The 20,035-nt window shown below is 42.4% G+C and overlaps 1 protein-coding gene across 4 annotated transcripts in view; it reads left to right on the top strand.

Moving 5' to 3' along the window:
- The window catches only part of KCNH5 (potassium voltage-gated channel subfamily H member 5), a 510,054-nt gene that overhangs the window by 87,010 nt on the left and 403,009 nt on the right, over positions 1–20,035 (top strand). For all 4 annotated transcript variants that reach the window (XM_082242615.1, XM_082242614.1, XM_082242613.1 and 1 more), the window contains one exon: positions 9,808–9,931. In XM_082242615.1, coding sequence (XP_082098741.1) covers positions 9,808–9,931 — 124 coding nt within the window. The remainder of the gene's footprint in view (positions 1–9,807; positions 9,932–20,035) is intronic.

Below are 20,035 nucleotides of genomic sequence, written 5' to 3'. Positions count from 1 at the left end.
GAACATGATTAGAGATTCCACCATATGATGCAGACTCTGCCAATGGGATATGGAAGCTAAGAGCCCTAGGCGCGAGACTAAAAAAAGTTGTGAAATGCATCTCTTGGGCAGGTCCCTTCTCCACCGCTCCTCTCTTAACCAACAGCCCAAATCTACGTTTTCTACAACACTGTAACCTACCAGAGTCAGGAAAAGCATTAGATAAACTCCTTTTCTGTGGGGATGGGGTGAGTTCTGAGACTATGTAACGGTGATCAAGGAGGGTTGGCAAACAATAGTGATCCTTCATCTTGATGCCACGTATTCTTGGGTTCTTTCGCAGGCTTTGAAGCACTGAGGATTACAGTATCTGGAACTCCCTACTCCCAGCCACGTACTACTCCCAAGGGTTCTAGGGATGAAAATCATCTGTTGAGGGTTGACGTAGGTCTTCCTCTGCTTCAGTACCCTTAAAACTGCAAGAATCCTCCTCCTCCTCCCTCTCCTCTTGTGTATTCTGTGGCGTAGGAAGAATGGTGTCTGCATAAAGCAGGCCTTGAGAGGAAAGGGAGTCCTCTTAATCCCGCTGGTCTGCCTCAAGTGCACTGTCCGTAATGCCATGCAGAGTCTGCTCCAGCAGGAACACAACAGGGATTGTGCCACTGATGCATGCATTGCCATGGCTCACCATCCTTTGTGGCCTCCTCAAATGATAACTGTACAGTGCATGCATCTTTATCAGCATCCATTGGCGTAGGGAAAAAAAGCAGAGCTGGCCTGAGGCTGTCATTGGGCCATACTCACACAGGTACTCGTTGACGGCCCCTCTGCTGCATGTGCAGCCACTGCAGCATTGCTAAAGTCGAGTTCGACCTGGTGGGCATTTCACAAATCAGGCAGGTGCAATTCCCGCTTAATTTCAGCCAACCGAGCACTGCCTATGTATGACCGCCTGAAATGGCTACAGACTCTTCTGACCTGCTTTAGCAGATCTTCCAACCCTGGGTAGCTATTTAGGAAACACTGCATGACCAAATTGAGGACATGTACAGTGCCTTGCAAAAGTATTCGGCCCCCTTGAACTTTGCGACCTTTTGCCACATTTCAGGCTTCAAACATAAAGATATAAAACTGTAATTTTTTGTGAAGAATCAACAACAAGTGGGACACAATCATGAAGTGGAACGAAATTTATTGGATATTTCAAACTTTTTTAACAAATAAAAAAACTGAAAAATTGGGCGTGCAAAATTATTCAGCCCCCTTAAGTTAATACTTTATAGCGCCACGTTTTGCTGCGATTACAGCTGTAAGTCGCTTGGGGTATGTCACTCTCTATCAGTTTTGCACATCGAGAGACTGAAATTTTTGCCCATTCCTCCTTTCAAAACAGCTCGAACTCAGTGAGGTTGGATGGAGAGCGTTTGTGAACAGCAGTTTTCAGTTCTTTCTACATATTCTCGATTGGATTCAGGTCTGGACTTTGACTTGGCCATTCTAACACCTGGATATATTTATTTGTGAACCATTCCATTGTAGATTTTGCTTTATGTTTTGGATCATTGTCTTGTTGGAAGACAAATCTCCGTCCCAGTCTCAGGTCTTTTGCAGACTTCAGGTTTTCTTCCAGAATTGTCCTGTATTTGGCTCCATCCATCTTCCCATCAATTTTAACCATCTTCCCTGTCCCTGCTGAAGAAAAGCAGGCTCAAACCATGATGCTGCCACCACCATGTTTGACAGTGGGGATGGTGTGTTCAGGGTGATGAGCCGTGTTGCTTTACGCCAAACATGTTTGGTGTGTCTCCCAGGTGGCTTGTGGCAAACTTTAAACAACATTTTTTATGGATATCTTTAAGAAATGGCTTTCTTCTTGCCACTCTTCCATAAATGCCAGATTTGTGCAGTATAGGGCTGATTGTTGTCCTATGGACAGAGTCTCCCACTTCAGCTGTAGATCTCTGCAGTTCATCCAGAGTGATCATGGGCCTCTTGGCTGCATCTCTGATCATGGTCTTCTCCTTGTATGAGCTGAAAGTTTAGAGGGACGGCCAGGTCTTCGTAGATTTGCAGTGGTCTGATCCCACATGGTAGAAAAATATATTTAAAATATATTTTAAAAAAACATTTTTATTTTTCCCAAATATATTGGAAATATATTTGAAATGCTCCAATTTTGGCCATATTCAATATATTTCTAAAATATTTTTCCCTAAATATATTGGAAATATATTTTCTTCCATATGGGATACTCCTTCCATTTCAATATTATCGCTTGCACAGTGCTCCTTGGCATGTTTAAAGCTTGGGGAATCTTTTTGTATCCAAATCCGGCTTTAAACTTCTCCACCACAGTATCTCGGACCTGCCTGGTGTGTTCCTTGTTCTTCATGATGCTTTCTGCGCTTTAAAGGGACCTCTGAGACTATCACAGTGCATGTGCATTTATACAGAGACTTGATTACACACGTGGATTCTATTTATCATCATTAGTCATTTAGGTCAACATTGGATTATTCAGAGATCCTCACTGAACTTCTGAAGAGAGTTTGCTGCACTGAAAGTAAAGGGGCTGAATAATTTTGCACGCCCAATTTTTCAGTTTTTATTTGTTAAAAAAGTTTGAAATATCCAATAAATTTCGTTCCACTTCATGATTGTGTCCCACTTGTTGTTGATCCTTCACAAAAAATTACAGTTTTATATCTTTATGTTTGAAGCCTGAAATGTGGCAAAAGGTCGCAAAGTTCAAGGGGGCCGAATACTTTCGCAAGGCACTGTACTAGGCATTTTACAAGTGTCAACTTTCCCTGTCTAGGGGTGGACAGGAGGTATGTGCCATTATCGCACACCAACATTCCTGGCTCCAACTGGTGTGGCGTGGCGTAAACCACCTCTCAGAGCTGCAAGAATCTCTGCTCCGATGTGGTTTCTGTCCCCTAGACAGCCCAACTGAAGCACTGCATTTCACCTTTTAGCCTGACTCATTGAATAGCCCCTTGAACACTTGGGGGTACTTGTGGTTTGTAGGACAATTCAGCAGAGGAGGAGGGGGTGGAGCTGACAAATCTCGCATCATCACCACTAGCTGTATGGAAACGTGCAACGAGCTGCAGCACTGAGCCCTTTCCTGCATCCTTCTGAATTGCAAGCACAGTTACCCAGTGTGCTGTGAATGAAATATAGCGTGCCTGACCATGCTTGCTAGAGCATGTGTCAGCAGTAATGTGGACTTTGCGGCTGACTACCTTGCCCAACGGTATCACAATATTGCCTTCCAAGTGATATAACAGAACCGATGTGAAAAGAACGACCAACTGGGAACCTGCCATTGTGGTACAGCACATTCTGCAAATTCATGGAAGGGGCACAATCCACCAGGTGGAAAGGCAGAAGTTGTAAAGCCAGCAGCTTTGACAAGCTTGCATTTAGACGCTGGGCATTTGGGTGGCAGTGACTGTAATTTTTTTTCCGCTGCCGCAGATGCGGCAGAGAAATTTTGACGGCTATAGTCTACAGCTGGTGGTGTGCTACTGGCAGATGTGCTGCAAGGACCTGGGACACTCTGTGCTATACCATCAACCCTGTCAGTGGAGGCTGCTGAGAGGTCATGAGGTATAGCAAGGGGTAGACTGAGGTGAGTAAGAAGGAGGAACAAAATTGTGTCCCTTATGTGTGGCTTTCAGGTGCTCTTGCAAATGGGCTAAGTGGTGGGAGGTCAAATGCCTTGTCAACCATGTGGTACCCAAATGGCTGGTGTTTTTGCCATGCTTGAAGTGCTTGAGACAAAACACATACAAACAGTGCAGCGCTAAATAAAATTACATTCCCTAAAAGACAGTCAATTTCTTGAAGTAATCAGGTAAAGTCCCAAAGTGGTGAGAAGTGTTCATGTAGACATCATAAAATCATTCACGGTGTGCTCCAGTGCGCAAATCCTTCACCAGCCAAAATAACTCCTCACCTCCCTCTAAGACCCCTGGGTTAGCAGTCAGGTCAAGTCAAGCATTTCCTGAAGGAGGATAAGGATGAAAAGCTGAAAAGCTGGTGGAGAAGAAGCTGGCTTTCAGCTCTACACACGTGGGAACATTTCCTGTAATTCCGCTCTCCCCCACCTCACTGATCGCCCCTCTCTTGCCCACCTCACCGATCACCCCTCTCTTGCCCAAATCCGATTGCCCTGCTGCCTGAACCCTCCTGCTGTTACGGATCCAGTACAGGAGGACTTTTGCTATCACCTTAGCGGTGGCCCTGGTATCAGTTTTTTAATAGGGGCTCAGTGTCTTGGGAAATGGAAAAATAGTCAATTATGAAGCTGTTCTTGAACTCGTGGTGTGTCGCTGGGGACAAGGGTGGGAATTTAGTAAAGCCGAATTGACTAGTGTAAACCGAAGACCCTTTCTTGTAACCAACAGTTATATTATTTACTTGATATGTTTTTATTCATGGTTTTGTGGTGGTTTAATACTGCTGGCCGGTGGCTTTCCTGGTTTACTGGTTTAAAGGCACATGTGCACGCCCCCCTGCTTCTGGTGCTGTGATTGGACACAGCACGAGTTTGGCAGCAGGCTTGTAGCCAATGATTTTGGCTGTGAACCTGCTGATGGCTGTGGCCAACCACAGCACATAGATCTGTGTGTGTTACTATACTTACCATTCAGAGCTGAGATTAGGAAGAAAAGCCAGCAAGTCTGTGAGTAAAATCAGCACACTTACACTTGTTAGGTACACAGTTAACCCTTTGCTTGCCCTCCTGATCACCCCTGTCACCCTGCCAGTGTCTTTAGTATAGTGACAGTGTACAGTATTATCCCTGATCACTGTATTAGTGTCACTAGCGACATCAGATGGTATCAGAGTCACTTAGTGTCCCTCCTAACCAGTGTCAGTTAGCATCAGTCCCTGACTGCCCGCCACGCTATCACAGTAACATTAAAGTCGCTGATCACTGCCATTACTAGTATAGTGTCTGTCTGTATCCTGGTCATGGTCAGAACTATACTAGCCTCCTTAGTAGTATAGTGTCCCCAAAAACCCAGTGTTAGAATGATTAGCCCGATCACTGCCAGCACTTGCATTTATTCCCCCCACCCCCTAACAAGCACAGTGCCAGTATTATTTTTCTGATCACTGCCACCTATGATACATCGTCTGCAAAACCACAATATGAGCAAGATCAGGCCTGATCTCTGCTAGCTCTAGCAGTTGATTTTATTTCTGGTGCACAAACAATCCCTCATTGCTAGTCAGAAGCTTTTTTCCCCATAGTCGCCCCTAGGTACCTGTAAAGTTAGTGCTCAAAATATACAAACAAAAGGTACACTAGTAAGTCGGTATACAGGATTCTGAGCATGACATATGAGAGTGAAGGGGAGGCCTCTGTCAGAATCCGGCTCACAATATGAACCTGTAGAAAGCAGTGACACCCTGATAGCCAGCTCAGACGAGGGTGAAGAGGTTCCTGTTAAATTCAGGTGTGCCCGACACCATATTTCTGAAGTGGTAGAAACATATAATTATGTTCAGATGCAGCAAGGTGCAAGTACTAGCTCTGTACTACTTTTTGGTGACCTGGCCAGCACCAGCAGCATAGTACATCCTGGCCTTTTAGACATCAACACGGCAGTCTTTCATGGTGAATTAGCCAATGCCAACAGTGCCCTAAACATCCCACAAATTACCTCTTTTTGGAAAGTAGACACTCCAAGGTATTTGCTAAGAGGCATTTTGCAGATCTCATTTGTTTTCATTGGTTTTTGTAAAATTTAGAAAGAAAACTAAAATGTATTTCCTTTTTCAATTTTTCAAAATCCCGTGACAAAAAATTAGATCTGCAAAATACTAGCCATGCTTCTTATCAAATATCTTGGACTGTCTACTTTAAAAAAAAGGTATAGTCTGGAGGGTGTTTGTACTATCCTGGCATTTTAGGGCCTCTTAAACTTAGATAGGTAATCAGGAAATCAATTGCGCAAGTTACGTTCTTTGAAAGCCTAAAGGTGCTCATTGGATTTTTGGCCCCTGTACATGGCTAGGCTGCCAAAAAGTCTCTAACATGTGGTATCCCCATATTCGGGAGAAGTAGCAAAATTTATTTTGCTGTGTTTTCCACATATACCCATTGCACGTGCGAGAAATCCTATTAAAGTGACAACTTTGTGTAAAAAAACGAATTCCAAAAACTTGTGGCAAAAAATTAAATCTTCCATGGACTCAACGTGCCTCTCAGCAAATACCGTGGGGTATCTAATTTCCAAAAAGGGGTCTTTTGGGGGGTGTTAGTACTGTCCTGGCATTTTTTAACCTCAAAAATTGTCAGAAGCTGCTTAAAAGCTGCGTAAATTCAATTATATATACCGTAGTTTGTAGATGCTAGAACTTTAACACAAACCAATTAATTTACACTTATTGAGATTTTCTTTTTTTTTAACAAAAGACATGTAACAGAGTACGTTTTGGTCTAAATTTATGAAGAAATTTGATTTTATTGGATATGTTTTATAACAAAAAGTAGTAAATATTGTTTTTTTTTTTTTTTTCAAAATCTTTGGTCTTAACCACCTACGGACTGCCCACAGTGTATTTACGTCGGAACTTTGACGTTAAATACCGGGGTTATGGCAGCAGGAAGCTGCCATAACCCTGGTATTTTTTTTAACGGTGGGCGGGCCGCTTTAACATAAGGGTGGTCCCAGCAGCGGATTTGCTGATATATCGGGGGCTGATATGCATTTTCCCTGATATATCGGAATTCGCCCCTGAGGTTACCAATATTGCTGATATTCCAGGAAAGTGTTGTACCGGAGTGATGCCTGCAGCTAGAGGCATCACCCCGGTACCTGTGTCCATAGCCGACGGTCGGCTGTCTTGTAATGACAACCGATGCAGCTGAGAAGCCGCTCGGCTGTCATTGCAAGGAGCGGGAGGGGATGTTTCCCCCCCCCCCCTCCCCAGCATCCTACCTCCACGGCCGCCGAAGAGAAGACCCGATCAAAGCCGAATTCGGCTCTGATCGGGTCTCCATGTAAAAACCCGGAAGTGATGTCATGACATCACTTTTGGGTATTCGGTGTCAGATTAAAAAAAATTACAGCATTCAAAACAGCCAAACGTGGCTGTTTTGAATGCTTTTAAGTGCAGAGGAGGGGTTTGGGGTCTTTGGGGCCTGTGAAAAAAATAAGAACATTTTTTTTTATTTTTTTACATGTCCAAAAAATATCGGACAATATCGGACAATATCGGCCGATACCAATATCCGATGACCAAAGTATCGGCACAAAAAAAATTATATCGGTCGATCACTAGTTAGTAGACGCGATAACCTTTGCACAAACCAATCAAAATACGCTTATTGCCATTTTTTTTTTTTTATTCACCAAAAATATGTAGCAGAAAAAAAATTGGCCTAGAATTTTAAAAAATTTCGATTTGAGGTGATCAAATACCACCAAAAGAAAGCTCTATTTGTGGGAAAAAAAGGACATCAATTTTATTTGGGTATAGAATCGCACGACCACGCAATTGTCTGTTAAATTAACGCAGTGCCGAATCGCAAAAAATGGCCTGGTCATTAAGGGGGCAAATCCTTCCGGTCCGGAAGTGGTTAAAGTGGATATCTCATTACAGTTCACTCATAAATCAGTAGAGAACATATCAGCATTGAGAAAACAAGACCTGTATTAATTGTGCAAAAAAAGAAAAAAAATATATCAACAGAGGCTGCAGAGAGCTGACTTTTATTACCAGTCAAATAGACCTTGTATGATGGACTTCTAATGGGATTAGAGAGTAGTTAAGACATTCTTTGAGCCAGGGTGGATTTGATTTAAATCAAGTTGATTTAAATGATGATTTAAATTACTAGTAAAAAGGCTTGATTTAAATCAACTTGATTTTAAATCATAATTTTTCAAGAGCAACTGTCATCTCTGTCCCACAGCAGCTCCTCCTCTGACCCGCTGTTGACTCACTGACAGTCCAATTAACTTTATTAGGATGGCTGGTGATGCGGCAGTGACACAACAAGGTGAGGGACGTGGTGGCAGCAGGTGAGTGGATGCCCGCTAACCGGCGCTGCCATGATTGATCTGAAATGACAGGTGCTCTTTAAATGTAAGAACTTATTCTTTCTGGTATTTAGAATCTTTAATATTTGCAAACAAAATAAAGGTTTTCTATTTCAAATAATGAAGTTGTCAGATTAAAAAAACAGCGATATCAGAACAGATTCAATCATACAGTTTGTAGTATACATAGATTTGCAAAACAATGGGATAAAAGAATATTCCTGAACTTTGATTTATCTCATGGTTACTGAGAAATTGTTTGAATGCATCAATGCAGTGCATGTTATCTCAGCTTGCAGACCTTGGATTCATCAAATGAGTTTACCAAACCAAAAATGTAAATATTGCAGAATATACAACCTCATGCTACATAACTAAGCTCCATTTCATGCTGAATAAACTAAATTATTAATGTATCTTAAATAGAAAACTATCTTTAAAAAAAAAAAATCTGATTTAACCAGTTGCTGTCCAGCCACCGTACTTATACGGCGGCAGGTCGTCTCTGTCCCCCGAAACGACATACCTGTACGTCATTTTGCGAGATAGCTAGTGGGGGTGTGTGCACGCGACAATTGGCCACAGGGGGAACCAATCAGAGATCGCTGTCCGTGGAGACAGGACGGCGGTCTGCCGATGTCGGTGATGACCACAGGGATCCTGTGTTCCTCCTATTTAGGAACACAGGTCTCTGTGTTCATCCAGTGAGCACATCCCCCACACAGTTAGAAAGCACCCCCCAGGCACACATTTAACCCTTTGATCGCCCCTGGTGTTATTTTTATGCATATTTTTAGCACCGATTACTTTATTATTGTCACTAGTCCCACTCAAGAGTGTAAAAAATGTCAGTTAAGTGTCCGATCTGTCCGCCGCAATGTGTCCCACTTAAAATCGCAGATCGCCGCCATTACTAGTAAAAAAAAAAATAAAAAAATTGACATAAATATTTCTCTTAATTTGTAGACATGATAACTTTTCCGCAAACCAATCAAATTACATTTATTGGGGTTTTTTCCCCAAAAATATGTAGCAGAATACATATTGGCCTAAAATTATGAAAAAAATTGATTTTTTTTTTGGGAATGTTTTAATGCAGAAAGTAAAAAAAAAATATTGTTTTTTTTTTTTCAGAATTGTAGCTCTTTTTTGTTTATAGCGCAAAAAATAAAAATCACACAGGTGATCAAATACCACAAAAAAAAAGCTCTATTTGTGGAAAAAATGGACATCAATTGGGGCATATACTGATACTGGGGGTGAAACAGGTGTATAGACTCTAAAGTTCAGATAGTTGAAATTCCTTATGGTAATAAATGTACATGTAGAGAAAGGGGATCTCAGTCGTTAGGGTAAACATCATATTGCATTAGAGACAGTGATAGAAAAATGGACCACTTGCGCTAAAACAGAAGGTTTTAAAGGACAATGACCATCAAACTGGGTTGGGTATATATTTTTTAGAATGTATCTTTTCTGTTCGTGTTCACACTTCTTCAGTTGGTTAATATATGCATGGTAAAGTGTTTTAGATCAAGGCCAACACACTCTATTACTTGCATTACAATACCTAATCCTTTTGGGGATTGCAGGTGCGTTGGCATACGCTAACCCATAAAGCCCATGAAGCCCTCATCCCCTTTTGGCACTAATAATAACTCTATTGATTTGGGATTGTTTATGCCAGTTTGTAAGTGCTGGCTATGTTTCTGATGAATACAATGTATTGATACTGATGTTATTTGTTTCCCTCTCTCTCCAGAATCAAGTTTCTTACTGGGGAATGCACAGATTGTGGACTGGCCTGTAGTGTATAGTAATGACGGTTTCTGTAAGCTTTCTGGATACCACAGAGCTGACATCATGCAGAAGAGTAGTACATGCAGGTTTGTGCCCATCATTTAAATTACACATACTGTATAAAGCATGCTATGGTCATTATTTCCAAGTTTTCAAGGGATCTGTAGTAATGGCAGGAGATCGGATTTATGTTTCACCATGACTGTGCCCCTGTTCACAAAGCCAGCTCCATAAAGACATAATTTAATGAGTTTAGAGTGGAGAGACTCGAGTGGCTTGCAAAGAGCCCTGATCTCAGTCCTATAGAACCCCTTTGGGATACATTGGAATGCTGACTGCGCACCAGGTCTTCTCATCCAACATCAGAGCCTCACCTCACAAATGTTGTTTTGGCTAAATAAATACAAATTCCTACAGACATACTCCAAACTCTTGTGAAAAGCCTTCCAAGAATAGTGAAAGCTGGGTGGGGGGTGGGAAGAAGATGATATTGATATGCATGGTTTTGGAATGTAATTCACAATCCCTATCCACAACAGGCTCATATAGGAGTTTTGGGGTTCTGTCAACCATCAGACTTTTCATATGAGAGAGTGAGTGAGAAAAAGTCGGCACGTTGGCCCTACCAACTTCCCCTTTTTTTCTAGATAATAATTTACTGTTACAATTTCCAGCCCTATTGGGGCCATAGATAGCACAGCTTTGACTTCCCCTCCTGATTTTGCCCTTGAGTCAGACATGTTACATGAGGAGGAGGGGGTACTGGAGAATGAGCTCTCTCCTTTTTAGGAACTGGATAAAGATTACATGCATGCAACTGAGATTTCAGCCAGTCTGAAGGCTAACATACCTACATAACGGTGTATGCTGCTGTTTAGTGCTGCGGCACCATAAAAATAACGGTGTATGCTGCTGTTTAGTGCTGCGGGACCATAAAAATAACGGCGTATGCTGCTGTTTAGTGCTGCGGGACCATAAAAATAACGGTGTATGCTGCTGTTTAGTGCTGTGGCACCATAAAAATAACGGTGTATGCTGCTGTTTAGTGCTGCGGGACCATAAAAATAACGGCGTATGCTGCTGTTTAGTGCTGCGGGACCATAAAAATAACGGTGTATGCTGCTGTTTAGTGCTGCAGGACCATAAGTCTGCTAATCCCAAGATGTTCAGTATGTGGTCCCTTCTGTTACCTAAACCTGCCAAGACTTTCCCAAACCACTAACTGGTAGAGTCTTTCTTCTATGGAGACTGGCCTCACCCAGTGAAGGTTTTTACAACAAAACACTTAAATCCAGATGAGAAAAAGTTTCTGTATAAGTTCCTGTGGTTGATTTTGCCATTTCTTGCATTCATAGGACCCTCATGGTCCCTGTGGAGGATAATCTTGTGTTCAGATACCTGATAGATAAGAGGTCAGAGGTCCTCTGTAAAGCCTCTTTTCCTTAGTGGGCTGGCAATGCAACCTGAGGCTATGGCAGTCTTCCAGACCCTTGCTGTCTGGACTAAGAGCATGACCCAAACACCTAACTCTATCTTTATGCATGCTTCTGTCCACAGCCAGTAAAATCCTGTTACCTAGGGCTGTAGGCTATTACATTAAGGACTTGGCAGATACACTTCATCAGATCTCAAGGATTTTTCTCCCCATCCACATGCACAGGATTCTTTGGCTTAAAGGCTGATCATTTTAGCTACAATGCAAGAAATACCTTGAGAAGTTACCCTTTGAAGCTGAACACCTATTTAGTCCCTCCTTTTGATAAGTACATAAAGGAGATCACATGGGGGTAAGAATAGTCGTATCTCCCAGAAGAAGGCTTACACCTCTACCAGTAGGACATCTACTTCAAAGGTTAGGAAAGGCTTTTTTCATTCCTTTCATTTTCCAATATCAAGGCTAGGCCTGGAACCTATTTTATAAGCCATGGCCTTCCAAACCAGCCAAGACTGGTTCCAAGGCCTCTTCCCAGCGATGGGACGCCCAGCTCTGCCACACAACATAATCCTGCCTGGCAGGGGAGCAGACTGTTCTTTTCTTTTTTTCACTTGCAGACTTTGTGACTGGACAGATGAGCTCCTCTCTCTGTCAATCTGCTCTCTCCACCTATCACTATACACCTTGCACTGCAACACACATATACTTCCCAACTGTTCGTCATTGGAGGGACTGTCCCTTCTTTTTTTCATTGGAGGGACTGTCCCCTCTTCATCATTGGAGGGACTGTCCCCTCTTTTGGAACTTAATCCCTCTGTCCCTCTTTCCATCTTTAGTTGTTTGTTTTGGTCTGATGTACAGATCTCTGTGAAAATTTACAATTTAAAGTGGTTCTAAAGTATAAAGGTTTGTACCTTAATGCATTCAGGTAAAAAAAAGTCTGTGTCACCGGATCCCCCCTCACCCCCCTTATACTTGCCTGAGCCTGAGCTGTGCATGAGAACAGCGGCTCCCTCCCTTCTGACAGGACAGATTGATAGCAGCAGAAGCTATTGGCTCCCGCCGCTGTCAATAAAATGATGTGTCGGGGTGGGGCCAAACCGCACAGTGTGTGTCAATAGATGCAGACAGGGCCAGTCAGGAGCGAGCAGGTAAGTATAATATGTTTTGTTTTTCTGCATTTAAAAAAAAAATATTAAAAGCTTTACAATCCCTTTAACCAAAAGTGTTATTCTTTACTAAAACCTTTATCCTATTGCTTAACCTCTTGGCGTCAGCCATACGCAAATATGCGGCCTCTTGGCGCCTGGTGCTTGGCGCAGAGGGGTCGCATATTTGCATTATTTGCTGCCCAAACAGCTGTGCAGAGAGTGCGCACGATGCATGCTCCCTACACAGTTAGCGCAGCCCCAACAAAAAGTTTTCGGATCACGTGACCACCATGACAGCCAATCACGTCGGTCACGGGCTCTTAAGCCCCACCTCCCGGCATCATAAATCTCTTAAAGGGCCAGGAGGCGCCAGCGTGAAAAGGGTTATTATATCATTTGCTTTTTTAAACAGCCAGCATGAAAGAAAAGTAATTTTAGGAAAAAAAAACTATTCGGAGTTTAGGCAATAAGTTTTGGCATATAAATGGTTTGCATAAGTGGGGGCATGGCAGGGGTATGTCTATTGCCTAAATATATTGTGCTAGAAGATGTCCCTCTTTCTCATTTAGGAAGTTTGAAGGTATGGCACACCTGGTAATGTTTCTGCCCCCTCCTCCAAAACTTCTAAGCTCTGCTGTACAGGAACTGCAAGAGCCTGATACCAAGTCAGTTAAAGTCATATTAAAGGCAGATTTTTTTTAAAAAAACAAGCAAACATGTTATTCTTACCTGTTCTGTGCAGTGGTTTTGCACAGAGCAGCCCCGATTCTCCTCTTCTTGGGTCCCTCGCCAGCGCTCATGACCTGTCCCTCCTCCTGAGTGCCCACAAAGCAAGCAGCACCAGAACAGGTGTGCTCCTGAGCCTCTGCTCTGTGTGTCCATTCACACACAGTGTGTGGCACGACCCCGCCCCTGCTTTCTCCTCATTGGCTTAGTGGCAGTGATTGATAGTAGCGCAAGCCAATGGCTTCTGCTTCTGTTTCAGCCAATGAGGAGGAAAAGACCCGGGAGAGCTACTGCTCTCGTGCACATCGCTGGATCAAGAAGGGTAAGCATTAGGGGAGCTGCTGTGCACACAGAAGGTTTTTTACTTTAATGCATAGAAAGCATGAAGTTAAAAAACCTTGAGCCTTGACAACCACTTTAAAGTATCCCTCCATTTGGAAATTGTACACGTAGGATATATTACCGGCACTGTGAGCAGATTCGATGCAATGCTAAGTATGCTACAAATCAATATAGGTCTCTGCATATTAGTGCCAAATTGGCATGTGTTCCACTTGGCTAACAGCTCTTAAGTCTCTTTGACAAGAAGGTTAAAGAGGGGAATAGTTCCTGTTCAAGATTTGTCTGCCTAGGGCTGCCAGTGAAGCTAAGGAGCTTTTATCTGGTTGATTTTACTTGTAGAGGGACAGAAACAAATGGCAAGCACATCTTTTTCCCAAATTTGATCTTAAAGCTTCAAATTACTTTTTGTGTTTTCCATGGAGGTTCTCATCAAACACAATTATTTTAGGGGCATGCACAATGTTTCATATGGTTTATTCTTGCTGTGTGTTTATTGTTTCTCAGCAGGGATAACTTGCTGAGAAGTGAGCAGAGCAATCAATATATGACTGTTTAATAACTTTTGATGTATTGCAGCATACCACTACTAAGGTTTAAATGGACCGTCCTATATGTATGTTTGCTTTTTTTGTTAATTTCTTTATAACACCAGATATCCTTCTATTGAAGAAAAGTAGAATCCTATCTCTGGGGCCATAATAGTTTAATGCAGAATTTGGTGCATTCCATCATGCATGGCTTTTCACATTTGACATTTTCAATTGGATGGGGAAATTGGAAAATAAACTAGGCTTGTCAGAAAAAAAAAGCATCAAAAAATCTTTAAGTGACATAAAAGCTTTATTTTTTTTAAATTAAAATAAAAAACATGTTATACTTACCTGCTCTCAAAATGGTATTGCAACCCTGATCCTCTTCTTCTGGGGTCCTCCGCTGGTGTTCCAGGCTCCTTTTTCTTTGGTGAGTGCCCACATACAAAGCCGTTTTTCATGGGGGTACCCATGCTGGCTCGCTCCCCACCTGCCCTGTCTGCATCTATTAACACAGAGCGAGCAGCTTGGCCCCTCCCCCCACTTGCTCGTCAAAATATTTGACTGACAGCAGTGGGAGCCATCAATCTGCCCAATGAGGAGGGAAAAAGCAACGAGAGCAGCGGCTGACACGCTGCACTGATGGGCACTGATGAGGTGGCACTGATGAGGGGGCACTAATATCCGGCACTGATGAGCACTGATAGGCGGCACTAATGGACACTGATAGGTGGCACTGATGGGCACTGATAAACACTGATAGGTGGCACAGATAGATGGCAATGATAGGCACTGATAGGTATAGGGAAGGAGGGAGCGCCCATGATCCAAATATTGGACGCTTCCTCCTTCGCTACCCCTTACAGTACATGCGGAAACTACCTCAAGGCTGTACCCAGAGGCAGAAGCCCAGGCCCCCAAAAAGGGCTCACCATCTCTTTCCAGGTGTGGTTGGACAGAAAGCATTGGAAGAGTACTCTTCCATCCTACCACTACCATCACCCAGCCATTGACTTACAACCGATTGAGTCAGTGCAGCACAATCTCCAATCCTAAAGAGGCACTGATAGGTGGCATTGATATGTGGCACTGTTGGATGACACTGATGGGCACTGATAGATGGCACTGATAGTTGGCAGTGATGAGGAGGCACTGATGGACATCACTGGTGGGCACTGATTGGCAGCACTGGTGGGCAATGCCGGGGGTGCACTGACGGTACTTCCTCACACGCTGTCAGTGATTACCTGGCATTTCCAGTTTACACTGTGATCAGCTGTGATTGGACACAGCTGATCACATTTTAAAGAGCCTACAGCATAGGCCAGTGATGGTGAACCTTTGCACCCCAGATGTTTTGGAACTACATTTCTCATGATGCTCAACTAAACTGCAAAGTGCATGAGCATCATAGGAAATGTAGTTTCAAAACATCTGGGGTGCCAATATTTTTAAGAAGGTTTGCTGGAGATAGATTTTAGAAGCACCATATCCCTAATATTGGTAAAGATAGATATAGGATTTTGTTATGGGACTTTTAATGTGCGAACATACAAATAAATGATGGAGAAAAATAATTTTGATAAAAACAATTTTACGAATTTTTATTCATCAAAGACAACAAAAAATATTTTTAAAATCATATAAAAAGAGAAAAGAAATAACTATATAGTGCCTGCTCAACATGTTTCGCCATCTATCGATAGCTTCTTCAGGAGACTGACGGGCATCTTTAATAAGTTATTTTTCTGTATATGATGAAAGAAATAACTTGAGAATTTTATATTTTTACATACATTTTATAGTATTTTTTTATATACTTAACATTGAACAATGAAAACTACAACATGTGTAGTTCCAAAACATCTGGGGTGCCAAGGTTCGCCATCACTGGCATAGGCTTTTTACCATGATCAGTGATGAACCTTTGCCATTGTATCCAAATCTAGAAAAAATATTGCCTTTAGTTATTCTTTAAGCTATGATTATTGTGTTTGACTAGACTGAGGTCACGTCATCAGTCTGCTACAAGCAGGAGAAAGAGAGAGTTTTTCAATAAACTGATCAAACTGGAACATTGTAGGAAGTCCCAATTATGATCTGTCTCAGACATTAGTGAATTCATCCTAGAACATCAGAGGCACCAGCAATTACGTGACTTCTATTACATAAGCGTTAAAGTCCTTTTAGCAGCTCCGCTCCTCCTTCTCTCTCTTCCTATTAGTGACACAGCAGCTTTTCAAACTCTAATTTAAACAGTGCAGAAGTTTAGGAAGGGGAAGCCGAGTAATCTGACCTACTGAGGGAGTAGACTTGAAAGCTGGACTCCAGGTATGATTTTATAGCATAACTAATTTGGTTAAGCTTGGACCAACGGAAGCATGCAAATCTCATACCTGACTGATCTTGTGTAGGCTGCAAACCACTGTAGTAGTCAGCAGTACTACTGTGAGAGCAGTGATCTTCCGGGCCCAGTGTCAAGCAGCTGCCTTTATGCATGGTAGGCACATGGAGTCGCCCATTCAGCACTACCACCATTTAGAGAAAATCTTGTATTTTTTTTTAATGAATACAAGGTGGTCTCAGATTAAATAAGGTGAAGAGGCGACATGGAGACGTAACAAACTCCACCTAATTCAATCAGAGAAAGAGAGTGAGCCCCCCGTGGCTGCTATGCAAAAGGGCAGCCACACAGCACTTGGCCCAGAAAGCTGCTGCTATCACTGGAATAGCAGCAACTACTATTATTATGATTTGTAGCTTTCAGAGGGATCAGTCAGGTAAGAGATAGGCATGCTTACATTTGTTCAAACTGGTCAAATGTAACTATGCTATAAAAGTTATACTTACATTTCAGCTTAAAGGACTTTAGTGCTTCTGGTATGAGCTTTAAAGGTGAATTACTCTACAGTGCCTGCAGCTACAGAGGTCAGTAAAGACTTGTTTTAAAGCCTATGAACTGCCTATTAAAGAGAAGCTCCAGCCACTTAAAAAATAAAACAATAAAAGTCAGAAGCTACAAAAGGTGTAGCTTCTGACTTTTAAAAAAGAGCCACTCTTCTGTCCCACAGTCCAGCGGTGAGCTCACCTCAGCCGTTCTTATCCGCCGTCCACCCTCATGGGCGCCAGCATTTTCACCATGGGCACCCAGCTGTGAAAACTTCGCAGTTTCACAGCCGGGTGCCCACTGTGCATGCCCAAGTTGTGCGGCGCATCCTGGATTGGTGGATGCACTTACAGGTCCCAGAAGACTGCAGGAGGGAGGGAGGGAGGGAGGAGGCTCCTGCTGCTGCCTCTGTGTCCTGTGAGAGCATGGAGAGAGCCGCTGCAGACAGGCACAACACTGGATTGGGTCTAAGTATAGTTGGGTGGGGGAGGGCGATACAACAACTGGAATAAAAAAGATAATGGAGATCAGCACAAACACCCCAAAAAAGCTGCTGGCAAATGAAGTACACAAAACCTCAAATAAAATCAAAATATAAAATTACAGTGTTCATCAATATGTTAACCAAGTGTTTAGTGATCATAAACTCCAAAGTCCATATAAGACCATAATTCATAAGATAAGTCCACCAAAATTTTGTCCATCAAAGCATATGGAGTCGTATGGATGTACAGTATATCCAAACGGGTACCTGCTGGTAATGGGCTCCTCAAGTACATAAGAGCTTCTCCAGAAGGATATTATCCGTGGATCAATATGCAGGAAAAAATTAGATCATGGTGCAGTACCTACACACTGAGATGTAGTACATACATGGGGAGGGTAACACCAGTGATGGAAATTACAAAACCTCAACTGATGTTACCCTCCCCATGTATGTACTGCACTGTGATCTTTTTTCTAATTTTTTCCTGCATATTGATCAATGGATAATATCCTTCTGGAGAAGCTCTTATCTACTTGAGGAGCCCAGTACCAGCACGTACCCGTTTGGATATACTTCTATAAGACTCCATATGCTTTGATGGACAAAATTTTGGTGGACTTATCTTATGAACTATAGTCTTATATGGAGTTTGATGTTTATGATCACCAAACACTTGGTTAACTTATTGATGAGCGCTGCAATTTTATATTTTGATACAACTACTGTGACATATATTAAGGTAAAAATATGTTTTGCCTTTATAACCACTTTAACTTGTGTAGGGCTATTTATTTTTTCAAATTTGGGCTTTAATTTGCAGTCACCATGCCGATTATCAGTTTTGGGTGGAATATCAATTTTCATACTAAAGCCTCTACATATTTTTTTACATTATAGTTAATGCAAAAATCACTTCTGTTTAGTTCTATAGCATTTCACGTCATGTTTGGTTTATATACATTATAAATGTGGAGAAACTGTGTTGCGTTACTGAAGTGCAAAATCAATATCAATTATACATAGAATGACTTTATATAAGATTATAAACACTCTCATGTAAACATTATATCCTGGAGCACAAATGCGATGTCCAATTAACTTGTAGAGTTGCATGAAATGTTCCCAGTGCCCAACAATCACATCAGATATGTAAACATGAACGGCTAGGGATTCATTAACTAAACCTCTGAAACACACACTACAAGTTTAAACTGCCATCCACAGTAAACACTAGAAGCATTTGTTCACCTTGCATCATTATTATTGTTAGAGTAACTTCTTCTTAGTGGTAGGCAAAGCATGGCAAATAGAAAGTCAATTGGTTCATGTAAGTAATTCAATGGTTCTTTTATTTTTGCTTCCGTTTAGCGATTGAATTTTAGTGATAATGCTATTAGCCCTTATGCACACTGGGCATCAAAAATTCCACTTTTAAGGGCGTTTGACTTTTTTTTTTTCCTGCCTCTAAACGTCTCTCCATGTATATCTTTCCATACATAGGCGTTTACAGGCATTTAACCCCGTTCACATCAGCGTGATTTGACATGTCAAATCATTGAAGGAAAGAAAATTGCATAGTGTATGGTCTGCCTATCGGGACAGACTGGCTCTGACATTGTTCCAGTGCTTGCAGTGTGCCCTGAAGCCTTCTTCTGAGAAACATCTAAACTGTAAGAAATCTTCAAAGAAAAAAAAAAGGTTAGGTATGCTGTGTGAATGAGAACACATAACAAACATATTGACAAAACTATTAGGACGCCTGCCTTTACATGCACATGAATTTTAATGGCATCCCAGTCTTAGTCTGTAGGGTTCACTATTGAGTTGGCCCACCCTTTGCAGCTATAACAGCTTCAACTCTCCTGGGAATGCTGTCCACAAGGTTTAGGAGTGTGTCTATGGGAATGTTTGACCATTCTTCCAGAAGGGCATTTGTGAGGTCAGGTGCTGATGTTGGATAAGAATGACTGGCTCACAGACTCCGCTCTAAATCAAGGTGCTCTATGGGGTTGAGGTCAGGACTCTTTGCAGACCAGTCAAGTTCCTCCTCCCCAAACTTACTCAACCATGTCTTTATGGACCTTGCTTTGTGCACTGGTGCGCAGTCATGTTGGAATATGATTGAGCGACCGCCCAAACAATTCCCACAAAGTTAGAAGCATGAAATTGTCCAAAATTTCTTGGTATGCTGACGCCTTAAAGGGTTCCCTTCATTGGAACTAAGGGACCAAGCCCTCCACCCTTACAGAACGCATTTATTCGCTAGAACGCGCTCATAAACGCACACTGGCCTCGCATACTTTGACAGAACTCACGCAGACCCGTCAGGACCTACTGACTGAACTGGGCTTCATTACTAAACACAAGTTTGCTTTACAGCAACGACTGTTTTATGACTGTGGCAATAAATCTGGCAAACTCCTGGCCAGGGCGCTTCAAGCCCGCTGGGCGGCAAGGACGGTTCACCCGACCACGGACCCGCAGGGTAGTAGGGCCATTTCCACCACTGATATCGCCCACCAATTCCTGACCTATTACCGCTCGTTGTACAATCTAGAACCCTCCAGTACCCACACCAGGTAAGGCCGAACACAACTTAAGCCAGGGAAATGCCCGGGTCCCGACGGCCTGG

This window comes from Pelophylax lessonae (genome assembly GCF_965119305.1).
Source record: "Pelophylax lessonae genome assembly, chromosome: 13".
Taxonomy (NCBI): Eukaryota; Metazoa; Chordata; class Amphibia; order Anura; family Ranidae; genus Pelophylax; species Pelophylax lessonae.
This window is presented reverse-complemented; position numbering and strand designations above follow the sequence as displayed.